The following is a 24,042-nucleotide window of genomic DNA, read 5'->3' as shown; positions in this document are numbered from 1 at the left end:
TGAATAAACAAACAGCTGTGTCTGAATAATCACTGCCTATTATTTTGCAGGGTAAATCACAGTGATATAAGGAACATCCAACAGTACAATACAAACAACAAAAATTTACACATAAAGAGCATGACAAGGAAATGATTCAGGAAGTGCCAGAGCCTGTATCCTATTATCCTACACATCGGTTACTGCACACTGAAGGTGCCAAATTTTCAAAGATTTTGTTATTTTATTTTTATTCCAGGATTTATTACTAAAGCTTGACTATTTGTTCCAAATAAAATAGGTTAGAGTACATTACTCAGTACTTTGTACACAAACTCCAACAGCCTGCAGGGTACTCACATTAGTGACTTTTAGTATAAGGAGTCCTCGGAATTTACTTTTATCAACAGTGATCAATGTCTGTGAATCTAGGTTCATTTTATCCATTAAAAGGTAGCCTGAACCATCAATTTTCATTGGTGTTCCAAGATCCTGTAAAAGAAGGAAAATATTTTAAAAATTCACCACCACTTAACCACAAATACATCATACCCCTGAAACTTTTAATTCCTACTAGTAGCTTTAATAACACCTAGCTGTAAAATCAAGTATATCAGGCAGCATAGCCACAGGATGTTCCACAAATCTTGACAGCTTTTTAATACATTTTATAAATTTTGTCTTTTTTATTTTGAATATGTCTGAATATTTTTGATAAATGAGTCAGCATAAATATAACACTGGGCAATGTGGCAGCTCTTCCCGCCTAAATGAAAAGTTAGTTAATCTTCTATGTTTGGCATTGTCCCAGTGGCCCAATGCATCCATAAATTCAATGAAACCAGACAGTATACATAAGGTTATTATGGCAGTTCTGGTTTTGGGAAAGGGCAGATGAATCATATCTTTGTATACTCAGATTTTCCTTGACTTGCATATTGAATTCAGAGATCATACTGTGATAACATGTCTCTCAAACTTTCCATACACTGCATTTTAGAAGATTATCTATTTACTTCATATATTTTTAAACTATTTCAAAGTTTGTTTCTCAGACTGCTGAGAGACTGTAACTGCTGATACAGCGAAAGACAACTTTGAATAATCATTATTTCTTGAATATAAAAACCCTGCAGAATTCTCAACCATGTTTTAGAAAACACATCAGAGCTAGTACAAGCAAGTGCATTATCTGCAGGTACTGATTAACAGAAAATTTGGCTTATGCCATATGAAAAAACATATGAATGACTGGCTCCAAAAGTAAGATGCAGCATCAAAAGAGAATGTTTTTATTACTTCTCTGCTACAACCTTGAAATCCTTAGATTATTCTCTTTTGACTTTAGCAGGTACAATTCAACATCAAAGAAGGAAATTCTTTTTCATACCTGAATTGTTTGGCACTGGTTTTCTATAAGTATTTTCCACTGAAGGTTCTTTTCAGGGTCAAAGTCCCCATTCATTTGAATCTCACAGGCTCCCAATTTCATCCCAATTCCAATAAGATATTTTGAGTGTTTCCATGCAGTGATGGACAGCTCATTTTCCCTTGGGATTTCCTTCAGCTGGGGGACATCATGCCTGAATTGAACTTTCAGAGTAATCCTTGGCTTGCACTCTGCTCTCACTTCAAGATGGGCACTTTTGCCTTCTGTTTCCAGGACAGAGAGAAGCTCTGCCTGGCACTTGTCTTTCTGAATGGATCCTGTGAGCCGTGACTGAGTTGGGAAACTGAGATCCTATCAAGAATTAAACAAAAAATCCTTGACAAATATACAAACACTTTAAGACAAGTGTGTATTGCATTATACAATATCAGAGACAAAACCTACAATCTCCATGCTGCCATTTTTCCCCCTCTCTACAAGAAAGGTGGTGATTTTTCCTGAACAGGACCTGATGGAAGATTTAAGGACTGTCCTGCAGAATTCACAATTTCTGTATCTTTACATAGTTTTACATTTACAAAAATACAAAATACCTGTTTCTTCAGATTGGCAAAGTTTACTGAACATTCTATGCTTCATTCAGACTACACCAATCTCAGTTTTCAAACAAATTAACATACAAAAAAATCATAGGCCTAACAGACATTCTTGCATCTGGTTGTACAAGCTTTGGTTTTTTTAATAATTAAACTTCCAGCTTGTCTTGTGCAATATTCCAAATGAAATGTTTCTTCTCATTCTTTCAAAGGATTTCTAAAAGCACTGAAAATTCTACTATTTTTAATAGTTTAAGGGGTTTTCAGTCCCTCTTCACTACAACTTTCCTGTCATTTTTATTTTTATGTTGCCACATTGTAGTTGAGAAAGTTACTCAATTTGAGGATTTGAAAGCAAAATATAAATGCCTATGAACATCTAGAAAAAAACCCTAATTTTCCCATAGTAATTCTTTCTAATGTCGTCAGTGGGGCTAACTGGAAAAATCAAGGAAATTCTATTTTAATATAATCTACACAGACCAGGGAATTTGTTTTTGCCAGAGTTCAGGCTAATATTGCTGTTCAGCCTTAGAGGGCAGTGTCGGCCTGTGAAGGCAACAGGCAGCAAAGGCTGAGCTAATCTCCAGAGAGCACCTGTGAGCAGGACATGAGACACTGCCTCTGCCTAATGCTGTGAGACAGGTGTGCCTTTACAGTGCCTTTCCAACACTCCAGCACTGTTATTTAAGCTAAAAGCCACATGGCCTTCATTTGATCCCAAAACTCTCTTTAAAAGCTTCCCAGAACTACCTGCAGAAGTTGACAGTCTGTTTCTGTTTCCAGTGTCCAGTCAGCTTTATTCTGAATAGAGAAATCCCCTCTAGCCCTCAGTGTGCATCTGCCAGCCTGCAGCAGGAAAATGCCCTCTGTGGTGGAGTCTGTGGCTGCAGAGAACAAGACAGAGTTTTCAAAAGGCAGCCCAAGCTGGCTGAGCCAGGGAAGTGAATGCTTGAGCATCCCTTGGAGTGTATATTCATGCTTGCAGGAGGTGTCTATCTGCACATCCACTGCTCTGCCATCACACTGCAGGTTCATTAACAAGCCCACGTTGCAGATGTTCTGTCGAAATGAGCCCCCCAAGACTGCAGCACGAGGCAATCCCATCCTCTGCAACAGAAAAGATTACACTGTTTGAAACACACAAGGTAAAGCAACTGTCTTCCTAATTCGTTTCTAATTCAAGAGAAAGCATTTCTTCTTTCTGAAACAATCTGCTTTTGGAAAGGACCATACAAGACAGGCTTGTTTCATAGAGAAATCAGAAATTTCTCTGTGAAAAACCTGAAAAAAAAATGGGGAGGAAAGGGCAGGGGGTGGGGAAGAAGAATAAATCCTACAATAGCCTTTTCATAAATAATACAGAAGAAACAAATCTTAACCTCCACAATTACAAAACAAAAGGACATGCTTTTCACTAGATTTTAGGAAAAAAGTTTATTTTAATTAAAAAACTATTATTAAGCAACATTTTTATGGCAACAGTAACATCTACCATTGTATTACTCCAAATTATCATCTTCAAATACACTTCCCCCTGCAAGTGCTCTGACTCATTGTTCTGCCAGAACAATTTTAATGACCAAAATTGGCCTGTCCATAAATGTGTCAGGAGACAGCTTTCTGTGAGTCAGTGATGTGAAATACACAGACTGGAAGGGCATGCAGAAAACAAACTGGGCTTACCTCTAGACTGATGCACTTGTTTCTAAGAGCAAGTATCCATCCTGTCTCATTGCTTGCCAGGCTCACTTCTCCATCAACTTCCAAAGTGCAAGGCCCAAGGACAATACCAAGGATGCCCTTGTACTTGTCACTTATCATGGCTGACATCTTCAGTTGGTTCTCTCTGGCAATTCCCAAAGAATGAAGTGAAGGCAAAGAATGCTGGAAGTCGATTTCTAAATGAGGCTGGGTGTTAGTGGTGGCACAGAGTTGCAGGCAGGCAAACAGGTCATGAAAAGAAACATGTCCAAAGAAGATGACAGTAAAGTTGCTGGTAAATATTGACCCATTCAGTGAAACTCTTGCTGGAGTCTGAAAAATTACAGAAAACTGTTGTCAAGTTTGCTTTCCTGTCAGGTCACATACTGTTTTTAAAAGCCCATATTAATAGAAGAGAACTGTTCTCCTACACCATTTTGTATTCATCCTACATAATTATAAATGCAGAAACAAATGGAGAAATGGCCTAAAGCCTTTAGAGTTCCATATTAGAAATAACAGGAAGAAAACCCAAACCAACAATTAAGGGAGTGAAAATATTTGAAAGTGCACACAAAACTTCCAGGTAGTTCAAGTTCATTTCTAAATGTCTACACTTTAATACTTAGATTCCCTTCATGGTAGTTAAGACATTGTGTTATTGAGAGCAAAGTTTACAAATTAAGCCAGTACCTCAAAATGATGAAATGCAATTGCACCATTGCAAAGGCCAGAAAGTTGTTTGTTAGCAGATTCTCCACTGCAAGCAACCTGTTGACGTTGTCAACAAAGCACATTCAGAGCACGAAGAAAAGCACGTAGGACTAAAATTCAAAGGAGCAAGTTACAGGGCTGCTTTAAGGATCAAATGGATGAAGGTTCCAAAACACAGATTTAAGATTAAAGGTTAAAGTTCAGTTTCAAAAAGATAAACAGTTCAGTGTTTAGTGCACTAAATATATTACAACATTCGGCAGGATTTCTGCAAACCTCCAGTACACGTGGAACAATGTCCATCAGTCCTCTCACATCATGGTGAAATGAAAGAGAAATTTCCATAGCAATGCCAGTGGTTTTCTTCTCTATTTCAATTTTGAGCTGCTCTGTCTCCACAGTGGTTGTTATCCCTGCAGCAATCTTTCTGGAGAAATTCTGTGCACAGAAGAAATCAAATCATGGAAAGAAACAAACAACAACATCCCAGCAACAAATGGGAAAGGCAGAGTCTGTTTCACTGTGCTTAATCACCACAGCTTGTGTCAGGGCACCAGCACTGGTAAAATAAAAGTGCAAATTCATCAAGGCAGCCTCATTTCTAATAGAGATTTTAGTGTTATGCCAGACCTTCTAAATGCAATGCACCACTAATTCTTCTGGCTCCAAAACAGATTGAGAACATTCAGTACCCTGAAGGATTTGAGCCCTCAGGCACAAACAATTAAAGCAGTAACACTACTAAAAAGCAAGGCAAAGGAATTTTAGAATTCTTTCTAAAAGGAAGTTTAGAATTCTTTCTCTGCACACCTGTGTGTCTCACCCTACCATAGTGGTTGAACCCAGCCAAATATTAGCAAGTGACTTGATGTCTGAGATAGCAAAGGATTCTTTCATGGAAAGATAATCTGCAATGCCAAAGAGCTGTAATGTTGTTCACAGATCTATAGCAGAAATGCAGATAGAGAGAGCACTGGCAAAGCAACACCATACCAAGAATCATGGTCCATAGTGCTTCAGTGGGTAGGAAGTTTCAAAGGGAAAGCCGTGCTAACCACCCTTCTCCTCTTTAGCAGCCATCCAAAGGATGACATCAGGACCAGTTAAATCCAGTACCAGATGCAATGCAGGCCTGAGGCTGACACCTGATGGCTCCACACCTTAGGCCTGCTGGTCCACATCCCATTTATAAGGGAAAGATAAATGAGAACTGAATGTAGTATCTCATTTAGTCTAGATTCAGCTCCAAGAGCTCAGATGACAGGTCAACAGTATGACAAGGAGCCAGACAACACCTTTCTTTCACACAGTAATTTAGTGCATCTCAAAAACGGAGCAGCTTTTAAAACAAATACACACAGTGCAAAGGAAAAGCCTAGAGTTATTATATATACACAAATTGTCATCCCAGAAATGAAATTTTCACAGGCAGAACTCTTCTTACCTCATAATAGGCAGCAGCTTCTACAAAAAAAGGAATCCCATGTTTCTTTATCTTTGAGATGTTGTGCTCTAAACTCACAGATAGCTGGGATTTTGGAGGCTCTGTGGCCAGTCCAAACACAGCAGCAATCCTTTCACTGCCACTCTGCAGGGCTATGGCAGTGGTGTGATTTCCTGTGCCATGCTCACATGTGGCAGTAAGGATGCCTTCCAATGGCAACCCTATTGACAGGGAGGGAGGGAAGGAAAATCAACACAGCACTTCCGGGTTGTCATTATCCAATACAGAGAATATGTATTACAGATCAAAAGAAGCCTTCTGTAGTTCTTCGTAAGAAAAGATACACCTTTATAAAAAAATGTGATCACTTTACTAATATTTATAGAAGGACATGATCTACCAGGTGAAAATTGTATTGAAATGGGACTGCTAAATTAAAATGTGGCATTCACTTTGGAAATCAAGGATTTTCCTTTTCTTAATAAAGGATATCTACCAATTGGTATTGTGTCCAACTCCAGAAATCAGCTGTCCAAAAGATTCAGAACAGATTTATTCTGTCCAAAAGAACCCATGCAAAATTACTAATAATTCCAGTTCATGAAAACCCACTGCTTTGCTTAGGAAACAACACTTGGCATAAAACTATACTTAGAGGAACTGGTCAACTTAGATCCTGTGCAGGAGCACAGATATACAAAAGAGAAACAATTTACTCTGAAGTATTTCAAAACTCTTTGAATTATTTCTGTGTCCATTTTACTGTATTTTCTCAACAAAATTAAAAAGAATGCTGCTAAGACTGGATCACATTTTGTTCTAGTGTGAGCAAACACAACTCATCTATTTCCACTGGTCAGCAGTCATTTAGATAAATTGACCTTGTTACACCACACCTTCAAGTCAGAGTTTTCTTCCTACCTGCATTTTTTAAAAAGTTGATATTATGCGTGAAAGTCCCACTGACTCTGCTGTGCCCACGATCCAAGACATTGAAAAAATCTACAGAAAGAGCCTTCTCATCCACCTGGAAGCTAGCTAGCCCCCTTTTCTTCTCTTTACTCAGTTCCAGGTGTCCTTTCAGTCTTGCCTCCACTGGGATTGCCTGACTGCCATTCTGAAACATGGCAACAGTGATATTGTGTACGGTGGTATTCCCAAACACGTTCCTGTTCCTGACATGGAGTCCATATAGTCTTTTGTTGACCATCAGATTGATGTTACCTGAAACAGGCAGAAATTATTACTGTGGAGAGAGATTCTTGGGACAAAAATAACCAGAGTTTTAGAAGTAATATATAAATTAACCATCAATTTAATATTGGGAGGAAGCAGAAGAATTTCCATTTGTTATAATAGATAATTTTGCCTAATCAAGAGAGCAAATCAGTTTCACATTGAGGGTTTCTCTACTAGTGAGTGTCTGTGTTTAAAACAAATTACATAATAGTATTTCTAGCAGCTGTTCCTTTTTATTCACGAAGCTGCTTGTGCCCTTAGACCATGGACTGTACTGCACTCCCTATGAAGGAAAATTTACAGAGGGACTGTGACCTATTACTAGTGTAATTGCAGGCGAAACAATCCCTCCAGAGCTCAGCAGTGACCTGCTCCACCCATGGAGCCATTCAAAGGAGTAAGGGTTTCAAGTCAGCTCCCACATTTCAGAAGAGGAAAGAGGCCACCCACTATTTCCTTCAATCCATGAAAATATGAAAAATTATAAACTGTGTTTGTTCACTGAAAAGTACCCTCAACCCTATGACCCAAGGTTCATTTTGCATGCTAAATACTCTCCTCTGCATTATGCAGAATCACAGAATAGTTTGGGCTGGAAGAGGCCTTAAAACCCATCTTGTTCCAACCCCTCTGCTATGGACAGGGACACCTTCCACCAGACCAGGTTGTTCAAAGCCCCATTCAACCTGGCCTTGAACAATTCCAGGGATGGAGCAGCCACAGCTTCTCAGGGCAACCTGTTCCATTTTCCGATCACCCTCATAATGAAGAATTTCTTCCTAGTATCCAATCTCACCCTGCCCTCTGTCAGTCTGAAGCCATTCCCTGTTGTCCTTTCACTCCAGGCCCTTGTCCAAGGTCCCTCTCCAGCTCTCTTGGAGCCTCATTAGGCACTGGAAGGGGCTCTAAGGTCTCCCGGGAACCTTCTCTTCTCCAGGCTGACAACCCCAGCCCTCCCAGCCCAGCTCCAGAGCAGAGGTGCTCCAGCCATCTGATCATCTCTGTGGTCTGCTCTGGACTTGCCCTGACAGGCACACATTATTCTTCTGTTGGGGCACCAGAGCTGAATACATTGTGCAGCTCAGGAAGGATTACACTAAAATTAAGAAGCTTCCTTAGGTAGCTGCAGATTAGAAAAAAACACAAAGGAACAGAGTACCATCATGTTTGTTGTTTTTGCACTTCAGTAATCCATCCAGAGAAAGAAGATGAGGTATGGCCTGTAATCCAGTAAAAGTGTGTTGGATTCTTCCATTTAGGGACAAAACAAAACCAACTTTTCGCTCCCTGGCTCCCATGAAATCCATGTGAAGCCTATTTTCGTTAAGATTCAACTCAGAAGACAACAGAAGTCTAAAAAGACAGACATAAAAATTGCTAGTAAGATATTATTATGGTTGATTCAGGATTGTCAAGACACCCCTCATTACTCAAAGCAGGATCAATGAGAGTAGGGTGCTCAGGAATGTGTGTGGTCAAGTTTGGAGTATCTCCGAGTATGGAGACTCCACAGACATTCTGGGCACTTGTTCCAGTGTTGTGATGCCTTGCAGTCAGCACATGCTGTTCACAAGATGTTTCTAAAACTCCTCAGTAAAGCTTCAAAGACTGGCGGACTACTTTTTCTTTAAATTTCTTGAATGCTTTTGTTATGGTTCCTAATAAAAGAAAGAGTTGGACAGAGTTTGAGTTGGAAACTAGTCCCTCTCTGTCACAATATGAAATATCACTTTGGTGCTGATTTAAAACCAACATTAAGAATTCAGCTTAAAAAAATAATTCTAAGTGCCACCATCATTTGAGTTTGGTAAATGAACCAACAATATTTCTTTGTATCTTGGTCCTGAATTGAACAGTGTTAGAGAAACACATCACAGCTTTCTGGGGAAACCTGCTGGAACAACAAAAAGCTCCATTTTCAGTGTTTTAAGACTGAGACAGCTTTCACATTGCCTTCAACAAACTATCCACTGAACTATCTGACTTTCTAGACTCGAGTATACTACACAAAATACCTAAAAGTGAGGCAATTACTCCAGTTTTCATAGTGTTAGATTTCCCTCCTAGACACTGGAACCCTCTGAAACACTGATGATGAGTAAAACCTGAGTGAAAATCCACTCCATGGGAAGAACAAAACTAAAAGCTCAGGGAATTAAGATTCATTCCATCAGTCAGCAACTGAAGTCTGTACAGACTGCATCCTTTTAGCTGTTCCCCAGAAACATTCAACAGTTTATTTTTCTCTGTATTCTCCCTGTAAAACAAATCCTAAACAAATACTCGTTCCAAAAATTTTAAGTGTTCTGTTTTCCTTCCTGTGAAGTGAACTGTAATAAATTACTCTCGAACAGCTTACCCTGGTATTTAAACAAATTAGTGCAGTACTGGATGCCCAGAACCGTAAGCAAGCTGCAGAACCACATGAAATATCCTTCTTGGAATATTTTGTCTTATTTTTAGTGTTACTAGTAAATCTAATGTGCTTCATCTAAATTGTAGTAACTTCTGATTTCTTTAACTCTTATTTCCTCATTTTCCTTATCTCATCCAATTGGTAAACACTGGGACCTCTGCAGACACAAAATTCTTCCCTATACACTTCCTATTTGTAAAATTTGAAAAATCAGCTGAAACTTGGGAGGGCCAAATTTCTATTTCCCACCTCTGCCGCCTCAAAGCTTTCTACAATATCTTAAAAACCTTATAATAAACACTGGGAAGTGCCCTTTTCCACTGGCATAGCTCTCACCATCTGTTCATTCAAAGTTCTCTGTACAAAGTCCTAGGAAAGCAACTAGAACACACAAACACAACTTACACCAACTTAGAAAGCATAAGGAGCAGAAGTATTTCAATGACAGGGATAACACATGAACTGGCATTTACTCAGTGGCCTTGCTGCAGCCATATGAAAGCAGTTACATTTAAATTTGTATCACAGAACACTCCTCAGTTCCTCAATTAACCAACATTCTGATTTCTCTACCTTGATGGAAATATTTTGCCCATGAGCTGGAACTGTACTGATTCTGGGTTTGTCAGGACTGTCTGATGGAGAAAAGCCCTCAGCTCAACAATTCTGGCATTCCTCCTGTTTTCATTGTTCACATCAACCTCCAGCATCAGCACGTCCTGTCCATTGGAATGAAGGTGAAGAGAGCCATTGACACTGTTTTCACCATAACTCTTCAGGACTGCCTGGGCCTGCACATACAGAAAAAGGAGAGCAGGACATTAAGGACCTCAGATTACAATATACAATTCTGAAACATCAGTTTGAGCAATGAGACTGCAGACAACAAGTTGGGACTGGACAAAAGCAGAGAGGGGAGTGAAGGGGGAAAGGAGTTTTTAATTCTCATCTTTGTTTCTCATCATCTAACTCTAATTTGATTTAGCAATAAATTAAATTAATATTGCCCAAGTTGAGTCTGTTTTGTCTGCGAAGTTAATGGGTAAGTGATCTCCCTGTCTTTATCCTGTCACCATGCTAGAGCTTTCAACAAAAAAATGTGAGCTACATTGAATTTTAAGTACAATTTAACTCAATTTTAAGAGTTTTCTGAATTTCAGCCAAAACATAAGCCAACTATACCAACCACACACAGCTATCTAGCCAGAACAAACTCTGAGTTAACTGTTTCCCTAACAATTTACACCTCTCCACTACAGTCATTGAGTGTATGAATTGCAAAATCTTCAAGTTCAAGCAACAAGACTGTAATTACCAGGGGACTGACCTGTGAAGACATGTTCTTGTTGACAATGGCTTTTACACTTACACCACAGTCAAAGCGTTCCAGTTTAGTCTGCCTGGAAAACAGCTCCCCACTTAGGCCCATTGCTTGTGGAAATTCAAGCTATTTGACAAAGTAAAGTATCAGAACAGAACATTGCATTCCCACCAATTGCCTCATGTGATTTAATGTCTGAACTTCTAGCATGAAGTGGAGAATAAGTATAAACAAATGTGTGTATAAAATGTTACCAATTTTATCCCAAGATACTGAAAAATAAATCAAATGCAGTAAAAAAAAGCATGAAAACAAAAGGTCAATGTATGTCTTATAAGGTATTATTGATACAAGTTATTGATCCATAATTGGACCTGCTGAGATACCTACGGTTCCTTGTCAGGACTAGGACTCAATTGGATTAGGACACTTACCAGCATCAATTACAGTTCTAAAGACAACACAGTAAAACAGTCACCAAGACATAAAAAATAAAATGCCAAAAATTAAAACCACCAATACCTGGAATGAGTGTGTCACATCCATGTGTAAAAAATGTCTAAAATCTGCCTCACTGGATTTGTCCTGATACCTCCCTAGAAAACTGAGAACATCTTCCTTATTCACCTTTAAGATAGTCTCAAGCTCATGCTTCACCTGTGTGTTAAGAATGGGAGTAAGCAAACTGCATTGAGTATTAACCCTGTGCATTATGAAATATCGCAGAAGTCATCCCTACACATCACAAGAAATGAAAGAGTTGCAAGATTTTATGTTTTGGCTCAGAATGAAAAACAAGAAAAGCAGAAAAAATAGCTACATTTGGTAAGAAAGATGAATAGATACAGCTAGATAAGGGTGAGAACCCTGAGTCCATTCTATCCCAGTACTGGTTATTATTAATAACATTCATGCATAATAATATTCTAAAAAAATAATGGATAGAGTATTCTCATCATAGATTACTACACAACATATTATTATACAAAATTAAGGAGGTCCAAGGACATAATCAACCTCTGAACATTTGGTTGCAGCAGCTACGTGGTGAGAAACTAAAGACCTATAGCAAGTTAGGTCTGAAAAGACAGTGAAGTGTAAATAAACAGGTAATTAACATCTCCTAATTGAATTTAATGGGAAATTTACTCACATTTTGATGACTTAGAGTTAAAATGCACATTTCAACATCTTTGGGGAACATCTTGTAGTTATAAGGATGAGTTAAGCCAGCACAAATCTAAACAGAAGTTTGAGAGGAAATGCAAGGAACATAAGATATATGCAGTAAATCACTCATTTGCAGGCTGTTTTGGTATGTCAGATTAAAGGAAGTTCTTGGATAACTCACATAAGGGTTTTCAGGTTGGTAACCAAGTATAAGAGTCTGAACTGTTTCCTCCACCCCATTTATCAAAACTTTTGTTTCCATGAAATAGTGCTTTTGCTTTTTGTCAACAGTAAATGTCTCCTGCAGAAGGAAGCTCTGCAGAAAGGGCACTTTAAAAGGGTGCCTGGAAAAAAAACAAGAAAGAAACATAGTGTAAAAGATCTTAATAGACAACTACAAAAAGAAATCATGCAAAGATCAGCTTGAACTCCAAATGTATCATTTACGACCAGGGTGTCAGGTACAGAAGTAAAACACATAGGACCAGGACGTTTAAGAAACTACAAAGCATAATTACAACTTCAAAAAAACTCCACACACTTACCAGAATTTTTGATAGCGTTTCCATCCTTAATTTGCTAAAGGCCTGGAAGGGCAGAGGAGGTGCTGCTCTAAAATTCTGACATGTATAACCAGCACATACACACCTTCTATACCTGCATGACCAAGACTTCAGTTCAAATAGGGATAGTGCCCAAAAGCTCCTGGCAGGTTTGAAAATCTCACCCATCCACATTTTATGCTTTTTGTACAAACAAAAATCTACATGCCAAGGATCCAGTGCAACAGATGTTCAGCACTACACAGCTCTTGGAGTGGTTTACTACTTCAGTGCAATGTTTTATGGACTTTATTAGATGTTTCTGCACATTTACTTAGACCTCTTGGAAACATGCACAAACTTTTATAAACTCAGACACTGGACTGCCTTTATACATGTTAGAATATCTGATACAGCTCTTCATTTACATAATTTTTTACTGAAAAGACACCTCACAGTGTTTTAGTTATCTCTGAGTTGCACAGTGGCTCCTAAGGCAGCCTGTACACTCCTGTTGATCCTGCTATGCATTAAGAAAGCTGAGATTTCCCCAGAGGTGATCCAGATGTCTCTAGTCTGAGCATATATTTTTAAAAAGGCCTTCAGGCCTTTTTTAGTAATGGATAATGAAGAGAGAAATTTCAGGGACAGCCAATATGTAGAAGCAGTGCACTCCTTCTCATCAGAAAATGGAAACATATTCCAAAATCTAAAGAAGACCATTTGTTAAATGTTTTAAGAGGATACCTTTGGCTTTAGAACAGCTATCTAATGCCTAAGGACCAGGAAAAAGGCACATGGATGGCACAGAGGATCAGATCTGGATTTTGGAACTTCTCACCACTTCCAAGTTTGGATACACCATAAATCCTGCTGTTTTCATGCAAGGAGGCTATATGACTGAGTTGCCAACAAATATGTCACAGCACACATGGCTTGTTGCCTTTGACAACTTTGTTCACTGTCATTTCAACAAAGAGACCAAAAGCTAATGGATGCAAATAACCAGCCCAGGAAGATGCTGTGCTTGAGCAAGTTCAGAGAGCCAGGCAGGACAAAGCACAGACTTTGTGCATGTGGCACTCTCACTTTGTAAAGCCCAGAACATTTCCTAGGAGCATCAAGATGCTCATTAAATTAGGCCAAAACATTCTTAAAAGATAGAAATAAGAATACTAAACCTGAAACGGAGGGTTGCACGTTTTTGATAGAGCATCTTCTCCTTCTTCAGCTCTTTTATCTGACCTTCACACTGCAGTATGACAGGCAGACTCTTATAATCTCTCCATACAATCTCCACAGAAAAGTTTGTTGTCTTAGGCTGCACTCAGATCATGAGACCAGAACAGGAAAGGACAGTTGCATCAGATTTACTGCATTCATATTCAGGAACATCAATATAGAAACCATATTGTTCAACAGGATGCAGCAAGGCTGTCATTTCACAGATCAAACCATTTCTGCTACAGTTTCAGTCCAGATCTCCATTAATTTCTCAGGGGATTAAAAGTGACATCAGTAGAAAACAGACTCCAGCAGAAGACAAATGTCCCCTAATGTATCACTTGAGTGTCACCTATTTGCAACATAAGCAAGCTCTGGTACGTGAAAAACCTAACTGGATTTTCAAAGTATAGAATGCTATGTTTAGAAAAATACTTTTTAAGACTTCCTGCAAGGTATGAACGGACCAAAGTAACTGATCAAAGTACCTCTTTCAAGGAGAAACTGCTGATTACCCTTCCTCTGCTGCAGACATCAAGCAAAGGAAAAATTATTTTAAGACTGGAAGGGATGTAGAGATTAAAACAGCATATAAACATGGGCTGTTACCATGCTCACTAGCAGGCAAGAGATTCTGATTCTCCAAGACAGCAGAATCTTCCACACCTGTCATATATCTGCATCAAATTGTGAGTAATCACATCTCCAGCTCCCTTTCTAGTCACACAGTCTCTGTTCACCCTCTCCTCCCTGACTGTCTGTAGCTGGCCTCCAAAATAGGTGAGAAGTACTCCAAACTATGCCACACAAGTTTTTGTTTTCTTTTTGAACCTAGTTTTACACTGCAGCCTGTCAAAACAGACAGAAATAGATGCAGGACTGGAAGGGTTTAAGTTTCAACACTAGCAATAACATCTTTCAGGAAGAGAGTGCTGAGTCAAAAAAATTGCTTTTGTTTTTTTTTCTCACCATTGGCAGACTCTGATAGCTGGCCGTGAAGTTAAATTCCTGTTTTGTACTTTTAATCTTAAAGCAGAGAAGTTTGGCTCGTTCATTATTTTCCAAATGAATTTCATTCTTCACAAGCTGATTCCACAGAGATATCATTTCACTATAGCTATGCAGAACATTCCTCCCAAGATGATTAAATGTGGATGCCTGAAAAACAAAGACATTAGTCAGGCTGAGCTAAGACAGACAGCATTCCATTGTGCAGCAGCACAGCACAGAGGTGACAGAATGATCATTTACAAGAACTATTAGAAATGTGTGCCACCTTTTCCATTATAAAAATATTCAAAATTGCCATACAGAGCTCAAAGTTCATTTTATCTCCTCTAAACAAGGAGAGACAAAGACCTAAATAGTTGAGAAGAAAATAGTTGATGACCCCTTTTTTCTCATTCAAGAATGTTTCTCACATTCCTCCATGCTGTGCCTGAAGCAGTAGTGACCTAAGGAGGAAAAGCTGATAAAAGAACACCTCAATCATAAACATAAGTCAAAGATTTAGACAATTGCATAATGACAGAAGTCTACCATATTGCTTAATGCACAGCAACCACGATGAAATTAGTTTTAAACCTCTACTGCATAACACAGTCTAAAATAAATTACGAGGAAGCTTAGAAACCATAGACTCAGGGCGTAGTGATGGCACAGAGCCCTGTCCCCAAAGCCATACACTCTGTGAAGCACCCTGTCACCAACCTGCAGGTATGTGGTAGCTGGTGTGTAAATGTGAACTTTTCCTTCCTTCTCATTGCCTTGATTTTTATAGAATAGTTCCAGTACAAGGTCTTTAATGGAGAGAGCTTTTCCAGTTGTCAGCTCAGATGTCAATAAATAAGCAGAATGCTGAGGCTGATGCAGTTTGTGAGCTGTGTACAGATAGAGCCATGGGCTGTCCATATTCAACCCACCTGCAAAGGACATACATTAAAGCTGACAGAAACGTGAGATTTCAAGCTACCTGGATTCTAACTCCACAACAAGGCTGATAAGATCCTGGGGTTTCAGAATGAAGCTAAAATGCTACTATCAACCTTTTCCAATTGCTAAAATCTCTGGGAGGTATATAATGAAATTAATGTCCTTCACTAGTGTAAATGGAACTGCTGGAAGAGACCAGCCAGCTAGGCTTGGAGATTTCAAAAACTTAGCTAGACAAATCCACAACAGATGTGACCTACTGCTAGAAACAGTCCTGATTGGAGCAGAAAGCTGGGCTGGACAACCTCCGGGTCTCTCTCTTCCAACAAAAATCTTTATCATTCTGTTGCACTCACGCAAAACTGCTCAGAAAAACCTGGCAGCAGCTTCCAACACCTGCTTTTCTAATCACAGACTGGAAATGGTTTGTGGTACTTCACCTTCCCACTTCTTCAGGCCATTTCTGGATGCATCCTTCCACTGCAACCCAGCCACAAATGGTACATGGTCATTATACTGCACCTCAAAGTTGGTGCTGCTCTGCAAATACACCTGAGAGGTGTGCAAGTGCTGCAGCTGGGTTCTATAATTCACCTGTTTTTCCAGGACTTGCATGGTAAACTGGAAAAGAAGTGAAGCAAATTTAAATAAAAACAAGATTACGTTTTTAGGAGTGTCTAAGTCAATACACACAGAGTAGCAGGAAGGTCACAGCTTCTGCTTTTGCACATTTGCCATTCACTGTATAGATTTTCATGCGTGCTCACCAATTACAGACTGAGGTTTCTTTAAGATGCATTTGTTACAACTACAGGAGATTCAAAAAGAAAAATGCTGTAATGTTCTGAGTTATTATAACCTGCAACCTCCTTCCATATTGTGTCAAGCAAAGCAGCTTTTGTAAATCTCTACAATCATTTTATATGAGTTAACAGCGCAAAAATCTCAGACCAAATTACACTCAAACTTTTCCAGTATTTGCAAAATTTGTCTTTTAGCAAATGTCTGCAATCTCAGTGTCTCTGGGCTAAGACCTCACCTAACTCAAAATTATTAAGTCTGGGTACTTGCCCTACATTATTAGTACATATCATATTTACAAAAAAAAAGGTCATAATAAAAAAAAAAAAAAATCAAAATTTCTTCTTAGTTTGTCTATTAAATATTTGAAGTGGAGGTCTTACTTTTCAACCATCACTATTACCTCCATGAAATAGCTGACTACAGATGAACTGGAACTGTTCTTAAAGGCTTGGCTGATCAGCAGTTTCTTCTTGTTGTTTATTTCATCCCAGTGTTTCCCATAGTTCACTTCCATCTGGGAGGAAATCCAAGATGCACTCGCTTCATGTTCCAGGTGAACCTAAAGAAGAGAGCATCACCTTTTTGCTGTGAACTCTGCTTTCTGTCCATGTTGACAGCCCCAAGTACAAGTGGCACGGGCATCCAGCACAGAGTGCCTGGGGCTGTACCCACCCTGTGGCTGTAGGTGGGAGCCTGCACACAGTGGAACTCATGCCCCAGCTCCAGTCTGTACAAGCCCTGTGCACTCGTCTCCACCTGAACCTTCTGCTGCGTAGTGCACTTGTGGCAAGGGGTTTTTGCCTCTCCTGTTCAAGTTAAATCACAAAGTTACCTATTCAAATAAATCAGAAGTAATCTTTCAAAATGTTAATAGTATAAATCTGACACTGGCTTCAAGACTTCTGTTTTGCAAAATATCAAAGTTAGATTTGTCTATTTTTACAGCTATATACTTGTTGATTTATCCTACAAATGCAAAGGAAAGCACAAACTTCATTACTTAAACAGAATTTTACCTGGTTGAAGTAAAAGCACTACAAACTAATCCTGATCAACCTTTGCAGCTTTCTTGGTATAGCTCACAATATTTGATGATTTTCTGTTACCACCTACTCCCAACATCATGACATTACACGGTATTTCATTTGAAACAAAAAATAATCATGAACTTCCAGCCCTTCTGGAGACTAAGAAGGAAATTAAAACAAGGAATTTGAAGTTCCAACTAATGAGGAGGATAACTTTTTAAAACAAAAAATCCAGTACTTCTCCAAGGAAGTATTTGCTGACCACTTCGTGTGGAATAGATGTCAAACTGGGTTTATACCAAAGTGTAACTATGCTTCAAGTCTCTTATTTCACAATTACATAGCTATAGCCAGGCATCATAAGACACTGTTTAAGTCTTTTGATTGTTATTAAGTGTATGTATGCAAACATCTGAAAACACAAATTAATGAGGAGCAATTCTCACTGAAAAACTGATTTTTAATCAAATGTTGGACATGCTTGTAAAAAGCCCATTTTAAAAACGAATTGTTTTGATATGCAGACTCAAAGAGTAAAGTTTATCCAACTGAGAAGAGAAACTTGTCCCAGGTTACAGATCACAGTTTAAAAATGAACTGAAATCCTTCTATAGTGTTCTAAACACAGAGGCAAATCTTGTAGGAAAAATGAGTAATACAGAATACTTTTACTTTCCCTCTTTTTCAGTGTACCTAGGAGTCCATATTTTATCTGCAGACCATGAGCCCACAAACCCTCACGCTGCTGGAGAAGAGCGACGGCATGAACTCCAAGAACACCTGGAAGGTGAGTCTCCCCTTCCAGCGAGTATTGTCTCAGCTTATCATCAACCTTTTTCTCCAGAAAAGCTACAGAAAGAATAGAAGTGGTTATGCAGTGGCAAAACTTGAAGTTACTTCAGCTAGTCAAAGGAATACTACATACTCTCCCACCATGATGAACTCCCTGTGTAGTGAACAGATAAAAAGACACAGAGCTGGATGCTCAGACTCTCTCCTGCAGACCACACTTCCCACAACCTGCTTCAAGCTTACTGAAATGAATCCAGCCAAAGCTGCTTCTCAAAGGAAATAAATTTGACATACAGACCTTTTAATTAATTAAGGCCTAATGTGTGAACACGTGGGTGGTTACCTCTACATAAAGTCAGAGCAAGGCTGTGGCTTTGCAGCAGTAAAACTGGTGCAGCCAAGTTCTCAGGTGCTAGGAGTCTGAAATCAGACCAGAACTGGCTTTGATGTAGGCACTGGCAATCCACATGAAAGCTAATGATGAAAATTTCACCAAAAGATCCTCTTCCAAAAGACAAACTGATCTTCTGCATTCCTTAAAAGTCAGTTCTATTTGAAAGTACTGTGTAACACTATGACACTTCAGTCAAAAATGAGATAAAATAAATTACGGGTTTATTCCACTGTATTATTTTAATTTTAATGTATTGATGTTATACAAATATTAAGGCTCTCTTTCTGATACTTTCTCTTGTATTTTCCTCAGCTTATTTGTGAGAAAAAAAGTCTTCAAGATGTTCAGAACAACAGGTCTTAAGAGACATTTAGCTACAAATATGTGTCTCTGCATTGTTTTGTACTAACAAAAGTGAAAAACAGCTGCTATTGTTTTGGTATGTTTTTATTAAGTAATTCCTTATATCTTATTTTCTCCATCTTTTTCAGTAATTCAAAACAGACTTTTAAAAAAATTTTTTATTCTGAAATGTATATATTCATATTAATTTATGAAGAATAATAGTTTTAAAATGCAGTCTTTATGGATTTGAAAGGAATTTTAGGACTAGGTGTCCAAAACCAGTCAATCCTAACAAATAAGTGCTCCAGAACTTGCATTTATATGGCAAATACTTACTGTCTTCTAACCTGAAATAAATGCAGCATCCTTCAACAAATTATTCAGAGATGCTGAAAAAGCTATCTTCTTGCCAAGCTGTTTAGTCATGTTTCCTGACAGAATGATAGGACTGCTTTGCTTTATCAGCTTTACCTCCAGCTGGGTCATGTATCTCTGCTCTCCATTCAGCATCTGAAAATCTGTCATTCCCTAGAATAAACAAATAAATCAAAAAGCCAACTCCAAGACCCTCAACAAGACAAGTTGATTGAGTTTTGAGAAAGCAGTAGTATAGACTTGGGTATTTCAGGAACGAGATGAGAGGAAGAAGAAAATGTATGTTTTTCTATACATCTAACAACAAACCTTCCACACCCCATTCATAAATAATGGGGAGGAAGGATGAATTTGTTTTTCCAGTTACACTGAACTGGTGCAAGATGCTACTTCCTTCAGCTTCTGCTGGTTTTAGGACTGGAATCACTACGAACATTGCAATACCAGGCCAGAAATTAATACAGTGTTACTGAAAATATTGGCAGTCTCACAGAGATTTAGGTTAAAATTTAGCACTGAGTCTATCTCAAAAATATGTAATAAGGAGAACTGGTAACTTCTCTGATGGATTGCTCACAAAACTGTTTTTCAATAGTTGTATTTTCATTGCCTTTCTTTTCTGTGCTTTTATGTAACTATTCGCCCTAGAATGAGAGCTCATTGAATAAAAACATACCTTAATGTAATACACATCTTGGTCATCCACTATCAGCTCCAGGTGTCCAACTCGTGAACTTTTAGAAAACTCAATTCTCCCTTGGAGAAAAAGAAAACTCTTTACTTTTTCTTTACTGTTCAGTGATGCTTCTTAAAACTATACTTGAAATGATACTTGTTCTTTTTATGAACAATAGATAGAGAGATAGTAAAAATATAATAAATATTAGCTCAAAGCTAAAAAGTTAGGATCAGAATTTGCAAAGGTATATTGCAAAGTGTCCTCTGAATAAACTAGTAACTTTGAAAGGATTTTCTAAGGAGAACAATTGAGAAGAGGCAATGAAGCTGTCTCCAACAAAAACAGCTTAGTTCTGGAACTGATTTATATACTTCCTTTAGGCCTGTGCTAAAATTTCTAAACTGTGTTGTGCTGTGAAGACATTTCAGGAGCTCAGAACACTGTGCACACAAAGCTTTGCACAGTGTGGGTAAATCTTCCTTGCAATCCATTTGGAAATAACCGGGATCAAAAAAAATAAAAATGGAGTGGAAAATTCTAAATATGTGATATGGTAGAATACATCAGCCCAAAACATCACTTGACCAGCATGCCAAAGAAGCTGAAATATGTTGTCTATATTATTACCATGAATTTATCAGTTTGTATTTCCTCAACTAGACTTTGTGTTCTATATTAAACTGTGATTAAAATGTTATTTTTTATTATAATGCATGGCAATATCATAGTCAGTACTTAATTGATTTAGCAACACATAACTTCATACCATAACTAACAGAACACAGCAAACTGAAACAGCAAGGCAAGTTCAGCATATGTAAAAGTTGTCAGAACAATCCATGTCCTTTAGCCTTCATTTCATCAATCCTGGTAACAGCTTTCTTCTCTAACGTGATTTTATGAACCAGGTACCGAACCTGTAACTGTGCAAAATATAGTCTTAACCTAGATGCAAACCCCATTGAGAATGGGTGCTACCTAAAGCAGTAAACTGAACAGCTATCACATCATAATGTAGTTTCAGCATTAGATTAGTGACTGAAATACACTGATATTTCTCAGTTAATTGTAACAAAGTTCTCCTAACTGATACTAGCTGACAATCAGGCTCTTAGTTGAAAAACCTACCATCAATCTCAATTTTTTTCTTAGGTTGTATAAATTGGATTCTGAATTTCTTCTGTGGGACACTAAAACTTAGGTCAACACCAACATCTCTTTTCAATACTGACTTTGGAGTCCCAATGAAGAAGTGAAAGACAGCTTCACTTGGGATCCATGAATTATCCTGAAAGAAAGAAAAGATAAGCACGTTATTCATTGGCACACCATTTACAAAACAATCTCTCACACTGAGACAACAGATTGTGTGTGCTGTTTCATAGACAAAAAGAGTATATACCTACTATCAGCATCAGTAATTTTTGTTCAACATATCTTCCCCCTATATTGGGAATGGAATTAATAATAACGTAGACCTTGGAATCCAGAGGGTTGAATATGCAGTACTGAGATTCAGCACTCTGTCATCAGAATAACCAACTAAAAAGCCAAAGTCCAGTGTGCCAGTGGTACCTGAGCAATGTAGTTATAGGCAGCTTCCACCACGTACTGCTGCAGGCCTCTGTCTTGCTTAGCTAATGTCACAGCCACTCTCAAAGGTACACTAAGGGGGAAAACCAAACCACTGTCTGGGTCAGGATAGGACATTTCAGAACACAGCTGCCAGCCAATAATCTCAGATACTGGTGGGAAGACAACAGTTGAACATTTAATTAGAACAGCAAACAAAGAAAACATGAAAATTAACATTGCATTGTAGACCTTTTAGAAATAACATGTGAAAAAAGAAACTACTGAATAAAAATGATCTGTCGCGGATATTTCAGAATGCATTTCTAAGACAAACATAATAGCTGAACTCACCGTCCTCCCTAGTGCAAGACCTGGTTTCTGTGTGGTCTTGGAAGACATCTATATCTTCTGTATCATTCACCACTCTGAAGTACAGTTTAGAGCTACAAACAAAAATTTTGAACAATAACTTAAAATCAATTATGCTAAAGTTATAGTAATATTTAAACAAAATTCTCAGTTATAAGCCACCTTCTCCCAGATGTGAAAAACAAGATGAAGTTCTGCAATGGTCAGTCTACATTTCTACTAATTATCACTGACTTTTATCCACAGTTTTCATGTTTAATCTGTCACTATCTTGAGATTCATCTGCTGTTCCTTACAGTCAGTATTAGATTTCTCTTTTCTGAGCAATTTGGTATAGTCAGCTTATAGCAACTCCACTCACTTCCTGGCTTCTAGATACATTTTCCCCCGTTAGGCTATGTAGGGACATCAGTTTTGTTCCAGTCTTGACATTCTTCCAGGACTTCATTAAACTGCTGATACAAAAATCATGGTCTCTGCACTTGATGGGAGCAAGAGAGTTAATGCAACATCTAACAGACTCTTCAGTCAGGCTTTTGTTCAAACAGTGCACAGTACAGGTTAGTGACTATTTTGACTTTCATTATGGTCTGTCACCCATCCTAGCTGACTGAACCTGACATCTGTAAGTTTCCCAGAGCCCAAAGGGAATGAATGGTTTAAATGTGAAGTCCAGAGACTTTCAGCACTTTTCTGAACTGCATATCCTATGGCACCATGATGTCCCAAATCAAGAGAAACACGAAGAAGCAGCAATCCACAAACTGTAAATACTTCATCCGCTGTCATGTCCAAGACATGCTGACATGTCATTTACAATGTGTCTTCTCTTGGACTTCTATCAGAACTAAAAGTCCAAATGAAAGAGAAAGCCAGCAGAATAAAATGAACTAAAAAGCCTAGATTGTATTAATACAAGCAATTAATCTGCTTAACACCTGACAGTTGTTGAGGTTGTATGTTACAATGCAACCTTTACCTAACATTAAGGAACCTAACTAAAAACCAAGCAGAAATGTTTGGGCATGTTTATTATTACTATATTCCAAATTACACCTGTGTTTTGCTAAATACCATCTCTGGAAGCAAAGCTAAACTTTTCCTCCACCATTTTAATATCCTGATCTAGATTCTTTGGATACTGAAGTTCCAGAAACAGCACTGATGTTCAGTAGGAAAAAACAGGGTAATACAAAAAATTCATTTCCATCTTTTGTTATAAGGCTTTGATATGAATGTATGTTTTAATGGTAAAATGATAGAAAATTCAAAGAATAATCTCCCCTTTTCTTCTGAATGGCAGATTTGGACTATGAGTCAGACTGAAACAGCTTGTTTTCTGACAAAATCTATTTCTGCTCTATCAATCTACCTTTTAGTTAAGCTCTGATTCAAGAAAGTTAACAGTAACTGGTTTAGACGATTCCCTTGCTTAATCTTACCTGAAATTAATTATGTCCATAGATTCTTCTGGAGTGTTCAAGAAAACTTTGAACTCTTTCCCTTTCTTCACCTGGATTCCCCCATCAAGACTAGTAGATGTCCTCATTCCTGTTAACCACTTTAGACCAGCTTGTCCCAGAGTCCCCACAGTTCCCATTTGGACAGAAAGCTGGACAAATGCACTGTTGAAAGATTCATGTACATTTCCTTCTATGAAATGCAGTTTCTTTTTAAAGCACTTAATTTAAACCATTTCAATAAATACACAGCTCTTGATGCTGTAACACAGTATATTCTATGATTAAAATATATTTTGATAAATTGAACTATTTTGTTTCAGGAAATAACTGAAAAGATTGCACATACACCAACACACACTCTCTAACATGAATTAAAGTACAGTTTTACTGTATCTCCTAAGGAAGGGATTTGAACCCAGACTTCAGCATGAAATACTAAGAAAGGGAAAGCGATGAGAACTGAGTATCACAGGGCAAGTTTCTCTCTGTCTGTACAGCCCTTAGTGAAGTTTAGCAATGTATTCAGCACATACAAAAGCTACAACAG

The 24,042-nt window shown here is 38.2% G+C and overlaps 1 protein-coding gene across 1 annotated transcript in view; it reads right to left on the bottom strand.

Moving 5' to 3' along the window:
* The window catches only part of LOC121669107, a 76,033-nt gene that overhangs the window by 29,165 nt on the left and 22,826 nt on the right, over nt 1-24,042 (bottom strand). The window contains exons 18-44 of the mRNA XM_042037595.1: nt 23,475-23,657; nt 22,015-22,106; nt 21,664-21,833; nt 21,217-21,376; nt 20,086-20,165; nt 19,382-19,562; nt 18,197-18,352; nt 17,148-17,281; nt 16,876-17,034; nt 16,112-16,292; nt 15,450-15,661; nt 14,709-14,897; nt 13,697-13,836; nt 12,155-12,317; nt 11,957-12,043; nt 11,326-11,460; nt 10,810-10,929; nt 10,056-10,273; nt 8,226-8,419; nt 6,749-7,051; nt 5,828-6,048; nt 4,660-4,821; nt 4,363-4,440; nt 3,652-4,002; nt 2,719-3,075; nt 1,370-1,720; nt 340-471 (exon numbers count right to left, since the gene is read on the bottom strand). Coding sequence (XP_041893529.1) covers nt 340-471; nt 1,370-1,720; nt 2,719-3,075; nt 3,652-4,002; nt 4,363-4,440; nt 4,660-4,821; nt 5,828-6,048; nt 6,749-7,051; nt 8,226-8,419; nt 10,056-10,273; nt 10,810-10,929; nt 11,326-11,460; nt 11,957-12,043; nt 12,155-12,317; nt 13,697-13,836; nt 14,709-14,897; nt 15,450-15,661; nt 16,112-16,292; nt 16,876-17,034; nt 17,148-17,281; nt 18,197-18,352; nt 19,382-19,562; nt 20,086-20,165; nt 21,217-21,376; nt 21,664-21,833; nt 22,015-22,106; nt 23,475-23,657 — 4,909 coding nt within the window. The remainder of the gene's footprint in view (nt 1-339; nt 472-1,369; nt 1,721-2,718; nt 3,076-3,651; nt 4,003-4,362; nt 4,441-4,659; nt 4,822-5,827; nt 6,049-6,748; nt 7,052-8,225; nt 8,420-10,055; nt 10,274-10,809; nt 10,930-11,325; nt 11,461-11,956; nt 12,044-12,154; nt 12,318-13,696; nt 13,837-14,708; nt 14,898-15,449; nt 15,662-16,111; nt 16,293-16,875; nt 17,035-17,147; nt 17,282-18,196; nt 18,353-19,381; nt 19,563-20,085; nt 20,166-21,216; nt 21,377-21,663; nt 21,834-22,014; nt 22,107-23,474; nt 23,658-24,042) is intronic.

This window comes from Corvus kubaryi, unplaced genomic scaffold (genome assembly GCF_017639235.1).
Source record: "Corvus kubaryi isolate FWS band 111438036 unplaced genomic scaffold, C.kubaryi_AGA036_p1.0 37387, whole genome shotgun sequence".
Lineage (NCBI taxonomy): Eukaryota > Metazoa > Chordata > Aves > Passeriformes > Corvidae > Corvus > Corvus kubaryi.
This window is presented reverse-complemented; position numbering and strand designations above follow the sequence as displayed.